A 12,950-nucleotide genomic window follows, 5' to 3' on the forward strand; every position below is an offset into this window, starting at 1 on the left:
ACATCTTAATGATTCCATTAGACCGCTGTGTGTCTGAGTCTACATGCACGTGTGTGTGTGTCCGTAACAAAAACAGGTCGGCACACATACACATTGTGTAATTATTTCTTAAAACGACAGCAGTTGTAACAACAACTGAATTTATGAAGAATTTGCAAATGTATGGCACACATCAACAAATTGCCTCATACTAAGAAAAATGTTTTTCTTAATATTTTCACACTTGAATTTGTAATGTCCACCTCAAAAAATGATCCACATGAAAAAAAAAGTACGTTCTGAGCCCCAAGCATTTTCTGCACAGTAGTAGCTATTGAGTGAATACATTTAGAGAAAACCTGTAAGGTAGTAAATATTTTATATATTTTTCCATCTAACAGGTGTTTTGTTATCAGTGTGATTCTCAACCAATACAATGCTAAAGATCAAGACAGACCACGCAGACTTATAAGAAAAATAATGAAAAATGGATTGAAGTTAGAGAACTTGTTGCCTTTATAGGGCAACAAGTTTCATTTCTGGGAGCCTGCAGGGCCATTGAACCTCAGCAATAACGGATGTAGGACTCATTTTTATTCTCCACACATACACACATTCGAGAATAATTTATAAACACACACACAAACACACAGCTGGGTCTCTTACTAAACAAAAACAGAGGGAGAAAGAAATCACTGCATGTCAGGGAGGTTGTAAAATGGTTGCCCCTCTGGGTTCTACTTTGTGATGTTGGGAATCAAATCAACAAGCCCCCAACACACACTTCCCCTCTGTGTCTCACTATTATGTCAGTTTTTTAGGAAATTTCGTCTCACCATTTGTCCGGCTGGTCCCATCTCTCCTCTCTCTCCCTTCTCTCCAGCAGCACCCTGTAAAACAAACAGTGTCATTACATCTCAGTTGGTCCGGTGGTCATACCGATGACTACCAAGGGACTGGAAAAACCAACATCAGTTATCTGAAGAAGATGCTGAGCTAGCAATTCCCCAGAAAAGCTTCAGCGTGCTTTGGACAAGATCCTGCAAGTGTGTGGAAGTCTATTTGAGGCATACGTCAACATTTATCAGTTTATATTGGCAGGTGGTTGACACCTCCGTCCTAAGTCCATTTCTAATTGCACACATTTTGTGACTTCACTGCAAACAGGTGGGAGTGGAATAGCTCAAACCACACATTTTGTGACCATGTTTTCATCATTATTTAATGTAGCAGTGACACTTGGGAATAACAGAACTTTGGTTCTATATTTGATATTTGTCTTGATCCCAGATTTGGTTCTTGCAAAAATTTCAATTCTAAGAATCATTTTCTTTCGAAACACCATATAAATATTTGGACCATAGTTGTTTCTTCACAAGAAGAGTTATTGTGTGGAAATTATGCTTATGTTAATGTTGAAATTATCAAGTAATTGTGGAAATTTCCAAGATGTGACCTTGCACTTCTGAAAATATGACAGTACCTTTCAGCCTACACACACCAATACACACCGGAGCAAAGTCTTACCATGGGCCCCTGTATGGAGAGTCCACTGGGTCCCTGAGGACCAGCCGGTCCTGATGGTCCAGGAGGGCCAATCTCTCCCATTGGCCCTTGAGGTCCCTGTGAAAACCACACAAAGGATTTCAATGTTTCAGTGTTCATTCTTTGCCTGAATTTCCAAGCAACGTTGACGGGAAATCCTTAAAGTGCTCAGAAAACATGGAAATTTGAACAGCTTCAGTTTTGTGACAACTGAGCAAACTCTCCTCCAAATGAAGATCACATGATCAGCTACTAAATGGACCTTCGCATGAGAAGATTTAGTCAGCACAATGGATCATTTAGTGAGAATTCCACTTTTGACTGTTGATTTTTTTGTCCTGCTGGAAGCCTCATCGGTTCATTAATACCACATATTCATGTAATGCCTTTAAACTCTTGATCCTTCTGTTCTTCAGTAATAGCAAAGTAGCACTTAAAAGGACATACTGTATAGTTAGATTTACTTTCATGAAAGCTATAAAGCAATCTAAACATATTCGTGAGCATGACAATTACAAGTCTTAGCTATATGGTTTTAGTTCTCATTCTAACTCCAACAAAAGTCTAAAGAATGTTTCATCGTTTATTATATGGCAATGTTATGCTTATATCCACTGGATGTTAGCCCATTTCCTCGAAGGCTCACACACTCAACACATACATGTCCATCAAGATAAAAACTATAAACTCTAATCAGCATCATCACTACATGTTTGGGGGGCTTTCGCTACCATTGGCTACTTCTATAAGACCTACAACAGGAAATAGATGGAGACACTTGTCTAGCCATCTATAATCAAGTTATACCAGTCTGGCGGCTCATTTGATTCAAACGTGTGAGGTACAGACAGGGTTCTGCAGTGGGAGTCAGAAAAGAGGAGAATTCCTGTAAATCGCCACTGATTCACAGCATTCGTAGCTTGTTGGCTCAGCAGCAGCGGTAGCCAAAGCAATCTTCACTCCGGCTGTATTTATTGTTTTACTGCTCAACCATACAGTTATTGGCTTAATGTCTTTCTTATCCACGCAATCAAAAGAAACCATGGATCAGTTACACATGAATGGAGTGGGGGAAAAAACAAACAGTGAACTGAAATATGCTATGTTTAATTAAATTATAAATATGACTAAAATATATTGCCAAACTACCTGAAGAGATGAATCAATTGACAGATGATGAAATTTAAATTAGTTGATTTATTTTAACAACTGCACAATTTCTTTCACAATTTATCAGTGCTTATACTATAAGAAGAAATGTATCCAAACTGATAACTGAGAATGAATAAGGATGAATTCATGGAGGAGCTGAGCTCGTTCACCAGAATTATTCAAATATTCAAATAAAGTTGGGTGGAGCTGCAGAGCTACCTACTTTATCTGGCACACATGTTTTAATATATACCTGTATACTGTATAGTATGTGTGTGCCAGCAGGACAGAAAACCACTCCAAAACCAACACAATTACATCCATCAAACATAACACACACAGTTTGTATTGAGAAAGCCTTGCATGAGTTTGATCCTTTCTTTGTTTCATTCTTGGGAATTTCTAGCAAAATATGCTAAGATACACTGTCACTCATCAGAGTCAAAGAAGGACATATGGTTGAGATAAACAACCTTTTTATCTTGATTGGCAGCCTCGTGTGTCTAAGCAGAAGTGGCAGGAACCCTGATGCTTCTTTCAAAGAAGAAAAGCTTTGAAACATATTTTTTACATTTACGAATAAATAACAATCATGGGAACTGGGTATTGGTATTGAGAAATTTCAAACAGCATCGGGCCTTGTACTGTCTGCCACAGCTGGATGGTTTGTAACAGTTTGGAATAGATTGTGAAACAGCAGATGCAACCTCTACAGTAAATTTTTCATTAAAGACAGGATAACAGTGATGATCACATCTTGCCTTAAGTCTGAGGCCAAAAGGAGCACAAATTAGCCTGGAAAAACTGATGTAAAATGACCACTTCTTTCAGCCGAAAGGTGCTTCACATCCCGTCTGGTGGATGGAGTGGGCTGCTGTTGAAAAGGCTCTTTGTTTGTGAGTAGGGGGCATTAATTCACATCCCTAAAGTCTTTCCTTTTATCATCTAATCACTGGGTTGAACAGAGGATGGGGTTTGTTCTGTCCCTGGAGGTAGAGGTGTGGACCAGCAAGCTCAGATTATGAGGAAAATGTAGTATAAATGAGAGCCTTGCTTAGTCTTGTGGGCTCCCCATTATTTTCACTGATAAACAGGGAGATGTGTTCACTTACAGTTGCAAACTGATCCTGCCTCTTTTGCCTCACGAGGAGTTCAATCTGATTGAACTTTGACACATGAAATCATGAGGCTCAGTTTGAGAGAGAGGGTGGGAATCATGCAAGAAATAATAATTTTTCAAAGTTTAAGGTTTAAGGTGCTATTCTAGCACCCACAGTTTATGCTTCTGCCTTGCAAAATCCGGTCTGAATCCCCCTACACCGCTAACTCCTGGGGTGCTTCTTCTTCCCCCCGAAAACATTCTACCTCATAGTTGCTTAACCATGTGAAAGATGAAAAAATTGTTACTTATTGAGACCTAGTATGTTCTTGCAAAAGAATAAAGTGTCTCAGAGTTTGTGTGTGTTTTGCTTACCGTTACTCCTGGCTCTCCTCTGTCTCCTCTGACTCCCCTTATGCCTGGACCACCCTGAAACACAGGAAACATCAAATACTCACTGTAAAAGAAAGCACATAATCAATGCTTGCAAAATGTGTGCCTAAAAAGAGAGTAACGGCAGCAAAATGTATCCCTCAGACTCCCTTTCAAACATGGAAGTTGTGGAACATTTTTTTTAAAAATGTAATAAAACTGGAACTGTACACATCTTTGATATGAATGGTTTATGAATATGATGAACAGAGGTAAACAGTGATCTGTGCTGTAAACTGCCCCTCTGAGCTCTGCTCTTTATTACTCTGCATTTGTAAGCAACAGCAGGAGTCTGGAGCTGTAAACCCTGGCCTGACCTCTCTAGAGCCGAGGTTTATCCAGGGACAAACTACACACATCTGCTAATCATTGGCCCATTTGGGATACATCCTCTTCCTGTGTTTGCTTAAATAGGTCTCTCCTGGGAATGAGGTGGGGGCTAGGTAGTTCCTACAATATTTAGCCAGAGGGGAAAGGAGGGATGAAGCATGAAGGGAGAGGAATATGAGAGAGACACACAGATGTAGTACAAGCAATAGATCAGTCCTAATGGAAGAATTGTATATCATCACTCTTTTTTTTTTTTTTTTTACCAGTTTCTATACCAAATTCTGTATCATCTTATTAGATAATACCAGTGTCACTTTTTCTCTCAAAGTATACCAATGAAAAGTCAAAACCCACCAAACTATTGAACCAAATACAGTATGTTTGTCCTCCTGCAGGTTTGCTTTATCACTCAGGAGTCATCAGTTGTATAAGATCTATATTTTAACAGGTTGCAGAGAAAATTTGCTGCACTGATTGATGTATATTTCTTTAAACAGAACATGTATTGGTATTTATTACTAACATTAACTTTTTAAGCAGCTGAACATGATGTTTATGAGGTCAGGTTCCACTTTTGCAACCACCCACACTGTTATGGATAAGTTATGATTTTTTAAGCTCTATCTTTATCCAGAACTCATATCCCAAATATGTGCACTGAAAGAGTTATTGGTCGCTGTAATGATTTCCGCTGACTATACTGGCCATGAAGTGATTCATTCCACTGTAAAAGGTAAGGGACAAAATCCACAGTTCTTGCTCTGTGCAAAAATGAGCAATTAAAAAAAAAAAAAAAAAAAAACTCAACTGAAGCGAATATAAGGCTCCAAACAGTCTGAGTGGGAAAAATCTAGTAGGTATCTTTGAACATTACGGTGTTTTTAGTAAAAAATTCCCTCTTTGTACTTCCCTGTCCTTGGACAGTTTCTTTGTACTTTCTGATAGACAGACCAAGGTTTGTTGCTAGGTCACGAAGCCAACGTGCTGAATGCTGAAGCCTTTGTCTGAATATTTGCTTCATCTGAACTGAAGTGCATTACTGCACAGAAGGCGGACTATGGCTCTTATCACCCCATCCACATCCATCAACATCCATCAACAATGGTGCTAGGAAAGGATAGAAGAGGAAGAATTACAGCAACCAATTACTTTTTCAACTACATATAGTATGTGAGAAGGGTAGACTTTTGAAAGTCAGGATGTATCCTTTAAATTCTCCTTTTGGCAGTGAAGAAGTAAAATGAAATTTTGGGCAAGGAGTGGAACTACTGTTTGATTCAAATGCAACAACTGCTTCTTTGTAAATTCATGTTAGGAAAAGAAAACCCGTTGTTCAAAATGATTGATTATGTTTGTAAATTAAGCAATTTGTCTCTGCATGTCATTTTTTAATGGATTTTTGCAAACAATGTGTGCCCATGACTTATTGGAAGCAGGGCAAAATCTACAGAGAAACACAAATTAGCGTCCAACATCAGCAGTACAAATAATTGTGTTTGGATATTTCACGGGCCTTTAATGGCAATAGAAAAAATTACAGAGCTATTACTGTTTAACTGAGCAATTTAATGCCAAACCCAAATTTACATTTTTTAAACAACATTTGGATTTCAAACAGCATGGGCACAATTCAGTTTTAACAAACAGAGATGGTGGGTTGAGCATGTCTTGTTTTCCTTAATGCCAGACTGATTGCTGACTGATGTTTGGTATCCAGCTGAGTGTGTGCCAAATCAGGCAGCACAGACTGCAATTCAGTTGGGGCAATCAATATTATTTCAAACATGACTGAAAGATTTACAAAACTGAAGAGGCCTTCTGCTGTGCAAGACAGGAAAACATATACATCTGACAGTGAACACAAGCAGAGAAATTACTCTTGGGAAGAAAAGCACAAAATTGTTCTGAATGATTACTTCTACCAGTCTACATGGTGGCGATCAAAACTGGGTCTTGTCTGTGCCGTTATACCATCGACAAAAGTACATATTTTATTCAATATGAAAACTTCGTAAACTAATAATGTTTCATAGCAATGGCATCTCTAATTTTACGATCAGATGGCAACTACTATAGTTTCTTAATCCTTTATGATCATTCTTATGCTCTACATTTCATTTTGCCTTCCAGTTGTCCTTTCATGGCAGCATTCTGCGTGTTTAGACACTACATCAGATATCCCCATTAAATCCAAGTATTTATTTAGCTTCATTCACACTCCTTGAATTATCACAGTGAGCAAAGTCTCAGCAGCAAAACAACATATTCTGTACACATCCATTGTTTACAGTAAAACTCTCTTGTGTCTCTCCTTGAAGGTTTTCCTGTCTGTAGGAAGCTTTTCTTCTACGGGGGATACAATATATTTCTTGTGTTAACAAACCATTATATTGTTTTAACAAGGGGAATGGCACTGCCTTTTCATCCTTCCTCAAAACCCCAATGACTGTAGCGTGCAGTTTTAGTGCAAAAGCGGCTATGATTTTGTCATTAAACCATTCATCTAGGCCCATATGTTGCAGTTAAAATGTGATTTAAGAAGCCCATTCAATGCTGGAGAGAGAAACAGACACAGACAGAAAGACAGACAGAGGCACAGAGAGGCATAAAATGAGTGAGAAAGAGAAGAAGAGCCTGAGGCATTTGGGTGAAGTGGAGGCAAAAGAAAAAAAAGAAAAAAGAAAGAGGAAGAGAAGGACAATGAAAAGCTGAAAGCTATACACTGCTGCTATTGATCTCTAGTTTGGAGAGAGATCAATATAGTGAAAGAGAAAAAAGGAGAAAAGAAATGGAGGCAACAGAAGTAAATGCAGAAAAGAGTGTGGAAAGAGAACAGAAAAAACACAAAACAATAGAATTGTGTAAAAACCTATTAAGAAGCTCTTCAGCCTTTTTTTTATCTGATTACAAGTGAAAAAATAAGATAATGAGTTCAAATTTCATTACAGTGCCTTCAAATTAAGCTCAATTATCAGTAGTTTCCACATAATTGTTGAATCAACTTCAATAATAACATGCATTAAAAATAAGTTAAATTTTGGTAGCACATTTCCATGGCTTAGCTAACATATGCTTGTAGTATGTTTCTGCCATGGGGATGAAATGTTAAAGAGGACAGAGACAAAAACAAAGAAATGTAGAGCAGTCGAAGGAAGGGCTGTGGCCTGTGGATATAACCCTATAGATGAGTAGGTGGATCTGGCTCATCTGACAGGGATGAAACCTGGGGGGACTGTAATCGGCTGTGATAAATTGAATCACCATATAATTACTTTCTCAAACCATACCAGTGTTGATCCACACCCCTCTCCTGCCCTCAGCTGCAAAGGGTGGAGACAGACACAAAGAGAAATAACTTAAGCAAGGAGAGAAAATGAGAGAAAAAGAAAGAGATCTAGAGATGGGGGAAAAGGAGAAAGAAAGGAATTAAAAGACCAAGTGGGGGATAGAGAGAGAAAGAGAAAAAGAGAAAAAGAAGAGAGAATGTAGACAAAAAGTCTCAGGCTGTAAATGAGCTCATTCAAGTGCCCTCATCTCTCAGCCTCTATCAGGTTTTACCTGATACTGCGTGAGAGGAATACAGCTTCTCTACAAGCTCATCTTTCTTTCTCTGACATACTGTCATCCCAATGAAAATGCCTAAAGATTTGTAATGTTTTTACAGGTGGGATTCTAAAAAAATATCAGCTTTAAATGCAACTGTTTTCAGATGCAAAATGGATCCGTGGACAAGAGACTAACTTACTGTGTTAGTCTGTTGGTCAGGCATGGTTTTACCACTGCCATCAAGTCTTGTGTCTTTCAATATTTTTTCTTTACACACTGATATTTTACATGTTTAGATTATTTCCATGTCTTTTTATACTTGTAAACCAGCTAGCCTCCAACTACCCTTGAAGGACAATAAAGTATTTTGAATTGAGGTGAACTGAATTGACTTTCTGAACATTCAACAGTAAATTCCAAAGCAGGAAATTAACCTTTTTACGAATCTGCCACAGTGGCTGTTTGACTCTGAAATTTACCAGCAGTATCCATTATTGACTGTCTAAACACTTTTTCTGGAATAGATACAAACCTTTTTTGGACAGTCAAAGTGAATGAGAGAATAACCAACACAAGGGAAAAGTGAAAATGCAAATGAAAAAGCCTGTCAACAAATGCATTGGGTGTATGAATAAATGACAGAAGAGAAACAGAGGGTAAAAAAGAAATGCAAATGAAGAGGAAATACATGAAAAGGTTTTCACTTAGATCTCTGGAAAGCCAGGGACAAAGACATAAGGAGACTGAGAAGATGGTCTTCATACTGGACTGAGCAAAAAAGTCTGAATGATCAATGTATCGAGTAATTAATTGAATTAATGAATAACTAAGTGAAGAAACAGTGATCTCTTACAGGGGGTCCGGAGGGTCCTGGGGGTCCTTTGCTGTCCTGGGAGCAGGTGCAGGCATGCGGCATGGGAGGGCACTGCTCCTCAACTCTCTGAAGACACACACACACACACGCGCGCACACACACACACACAGTGCACAGATTGAGTGCGCAGTTGTCTTGGTCTATGTCTTTAGGAAACTGCACTTGCTTATACTTGAGTTCATTTAAATTAGAATTATGCAGGGTTTATTGGACTGTATAATACTTAGGGTGTTTCTAACAAACCGTGCCCCTAATGTACGTGGAGTGGACAAAAAATTAGAAACACCATCCAATATATATACAGTAATGCAATCCAATACATTATCACCACTAATTAAAGCCTAAAACTTACCACAAAGTTGAATCAAAACATTCTAACCTTTCTGAATGTTAGAAAAGCTGAACATTATGAGCATCACAAAGATATTGCTTTATTGGAGTGCATCAGATTGTACAAGTCTATTTAATTAACTGGTAACTCAGTGTATCTGTACGTTGTGTGGGTATGTTTTAATGCCTGGGGTGTTAAATGATAATACAGGCACACTCAGACCTGATAGGACAACATTGTTGACTCTCAAGGTGCTCACTAGGGGAATTTATATCTCATAAATGAAATTACCCATCTCACCACAAGGGCTACTAACAGTGGCCAGTGCTAATAGCCATTCGTTCAGTCCAGGATCCAGATAACTTGGCTTTAAAATTGTTTTATCATTCTGGTTTCAACATAAGTTAGTTTGATCGAAACTACAATTATAACTCTAATTATCTAAGGCTGAGATATTCGGAGCATTGAACCCTGTGCACTCAGAGAGGAGAGAGAGGGGGGGTGTTTGTGTGTGTGTGTGTGTGTGTGTGTGTGTTCGTGTGTGTCTGTGTGTGTGTAAGAGAGAGAGAGAGAGAGAGAGAGAGAGAGAGAGACAGAGAGTATATACATGTGTCAGTTTCTTACCAATGCTGGCAGCTCACAACACTTATCTCTGCTGGCCCAGGATGTACTGCAGATGATGTCAAACATCTGGAGCTGGAACTGTAAACACACACACACATCCATGCATAAGTGCACTTACTCACACACATAACAATTCCATTAATTCTGCAATTGCAATATTATCAGTGAAGACATTTCAAAATGCTTGAATGAAACAGAGGCAAGATTAGAAATGGAATATTAACCATTGTATTTTGTAACGGTGTGGTTCTGTGTCGATAAGAAACAAGAACAGAGACAGCTTCACTGCGTACAAGCTCTAATGACCAGCTGAAAAGTGCTGGAAGATAGATAGACGCAGTCTTTCTGATCGCTTCAACATACATAATGTTTTTTTCTGTAGGCTCCTCTAGTCTCAAACTATAGACCAGGCTATAAATTAGGTCATGGTCTTGTGTCTGATTCATTTCTAAAGTTCAGCATCAAAACTAAGGCAGGTGCGTGCTGACATACACTGTTTATTTTATTAGAAGGGCTGTGTCTAGGATCTACATTTCTAACCATCCAGACACCTGACATCACCCATTACCTTAACCTTCAACAAAGACTTTATATCAAACTTAATACACGTACATATCACAGACACGACTTAAACTAATGAAAACACCGACTTTGACAAAATGACTGAGAAACTGTTTTATCTAGGAAGTTAAATACATACAGGCACGAACCCCAAATTACAGACTTGGATGAGATTCTGTCGGCTAGTGGAAAACTGTCCGATAAGTGTCTGTTTTTCTCTCTGCTACTGTTTTCTTTACACAATCGTAATCTGTATGGCTTCATATAAATATGAGGAATCTGCTGCGTGGAAACATTGTACCTGGTTTGGTCATGTTTAATTTTTAGTTGATGTTTACACAGTGTTCTATGTATTATTGTAATTACAGATAGCGCCCCTGAAAGTCTGGTGTACACTAACTGGGTCATTATTTGGTTAAGCAGACTTCAATTCAATGAAATTTAGTTTAATTTGAAAGGCACTCGGTGTCCTTTGTCACCTCAACTCTTTCCAATGTCAAATCTTAAATACCACAAATAGGCCAATTTATTGGAAAATGCATGACAATAAATGGAAATTTAAGTCAAATGTTTTCAATTCCTGAAGAGTAAAGGCCTGCCTTGAAGCCCGTGTGAAATTGTCTTATCCTAGTAATTATAGTTCTTCTATTACAGCACCACAGGGGCTCTTTGATTTAAAAGAGCTGAGCACTTTCAGTTAAATTGGAACTAACATTGACACCCAAAAGATACCGACTTATTGTGATCAGTTAGTGGTTTTGACCCAGATGCACAGAAATTCTGGGCTGGCTGATTGAAACCTTGAGAAAAAACATCCTGATTGTCATTATATGATTTAATCTATTCATGCTGATGTCATGTCACTTTTGTAACCCCCCTTAATCAACTCATCACCTGAAAATCCACAGGATCACTGTCACTATGAATGAGAAAGACACTTCGAACTTAAGACTCTCCAGATAAAGTATAATGTCGATCATTGTGGAGCCTAAAAGAAACCAGTTCTTCAACTAAGGACATCACCTCCTTCTGATTCAAAGAACAGAAGGTAAAATAGTATTAATTGTGATTTGTATGATGTTAGAAGCCAGGTAAAGCTACCATTAAGGTTTTACTTCCCTCTGAAAGATTACTTTCAGCAAAGATCTTCAACATGAGCGATACAACATATTTTTCAATCAATAACCATCCACTTTATCGGCCAGTAAGGGACAATCTGTAAGTGGAGAAAATGTCACATTTTCTTAATTTTCCTTTTGAAAAACATTTTCATGCAGCATTTTCAAGCCGATCATTTTCATTGGAGCAGATGAGAGGTATAAATTTACTAAGTATTCCCAGAAGCCCAGGATATCTCACATTCTCCCCTGTGTGCCAAAAGGTTTTTGAGTGCCTGTTTTCCCTAATGGATAGAGCACAGCTAACAAAGTATATGTAAAGCACTTTATACACTTCTACCTGCAAATAATAAAATGAACTCTCATTGAGTAACCCACTGAAATGGCTTTGGATATTTATGGTTGCCATTTTACAAGCCATGATGATTCACACACACCTTGCTGACTGATCACTGGAATCAATGCACAGGGGACAAATACAACAGCCAGACGATTATTACTTGATTAAAGCAGAATTTAATTGATCCTTTCTTTAAGTGTGGTTTACATCACACAGCCAGACCTGCTGTGGGAGAAAATATTGAAAACAAGGATTTATTTTAATGAATATGTGGCACAGGTTGGGAAATAAATCCTGGCAAGTTACTCTAACTTGAAGATTTTGTCAACTTCTTGATCTTGCCACCCCTACCAAATTCTACCGTCCTGATAATCGCTCTCGACTTAATGTCTGGAGGACACATTTCAAATTTTCATGACCAGCGAGACCCCTAAACATACAGGTATGTTTTCAGCCTTTATCAATTGTGCGGTTAACAATAATATAGGCAGGAATTTATACTGACTGGAGCAGAGTTGTCGTGAGTGCCTCTGGACCGAAACATCCTTCCGAGGATCTCCACTCCGTCGGTGGTGATGTTACCAGCTGCGTGGACAGGTTTCTCCCCAACCACAGTACAATCGAGCACCACTTTCACAGACGTCTTACTGATGGTTACATGGAGCTGTGTGGGAGACAGAGAATGTGGTTCATTAGAGATATTTTGGAGTATTTTCCAAACCAAAGGTTAATTGATCACCCGTGTTCTGACCCAAAAAATCTTGAGATTATGATAAAACAGCAACCTTTTAAAGAGAGATCTGCCAGAATACTAAACATAAGACTATCTCTTGTGTGTATGTGCACCAACAACAACAGGCCACTGACTAATGACATTGACAATGAATTCCTTGCATATGTGGATGTTTTTAATAAACACAGGCTAAAAGCATGTAAGCACACCAATCAGCCTGTCCAGTTCGATTGCCTGTGAGCTCAACCCGCCTCCCTAGGCGAAACCACTGCCAGTGCCAAGAACC

At 38.6% G+C, this 12,950-nt stretch overlaps 1 protein-coding gene across 3 annotated transcripts in view; it reads right to left on the minus strand.

Annotated features, from left to right (window-relative positions):
• col14a1a (collagen, type XIV, alpha 1a) overlaps positions 1–12,950 on the minus strand; it is a 131,654-nt gene that overhangs the window by 26,960 nt on the left and 91,744 nt on the right. For all 3 annotated transcript variants that reach the window (XM_040116900.1, XM_040116901.1, XM_040116902.1), the window contains exons 34-39: positions 12,437–12,595; positions 9,913–9,990; positions 8,937–9,023; positions 4,151–4,204; positions 1,507–1,602; positions 816–869 (exon numbers count right to left, since the gene is read on the minus strand). In XM_040116900.1, the coding sequence (XP_039972834.1) occupies positions 816–869; positions 1,507–1,602; positions 4,151–4,204; positions 8,937–9,023; positions 9,913–9,990; positions 12,437–12,595 (528 nt within the window). The remainder of the gene's footprint in view (positions 1–815; positions 870–1,506; positions 1,603–4,150; positions 4,205–8,936; positions 9,024–9,912; positions 9,991–12,436; positions 12,596–12,950) is intronic.

This window comes from Xiphias gladius, chromosome 22 (assembly GCF_016859285.1).
Source record: "Xiphias gladius isolate SHS-SW01 ecotype Sanya breed wild chromosome 22, ASM1685928v1, whole genome shotgun sequence".
NCBI classification, from domain to species: domain Eukaryota; kingdom Metazoa; phylum Chordata; class Actinopteri; order Istiophoriformes; family Xiphiidae; genus Xiphias; species Xiphias gladius.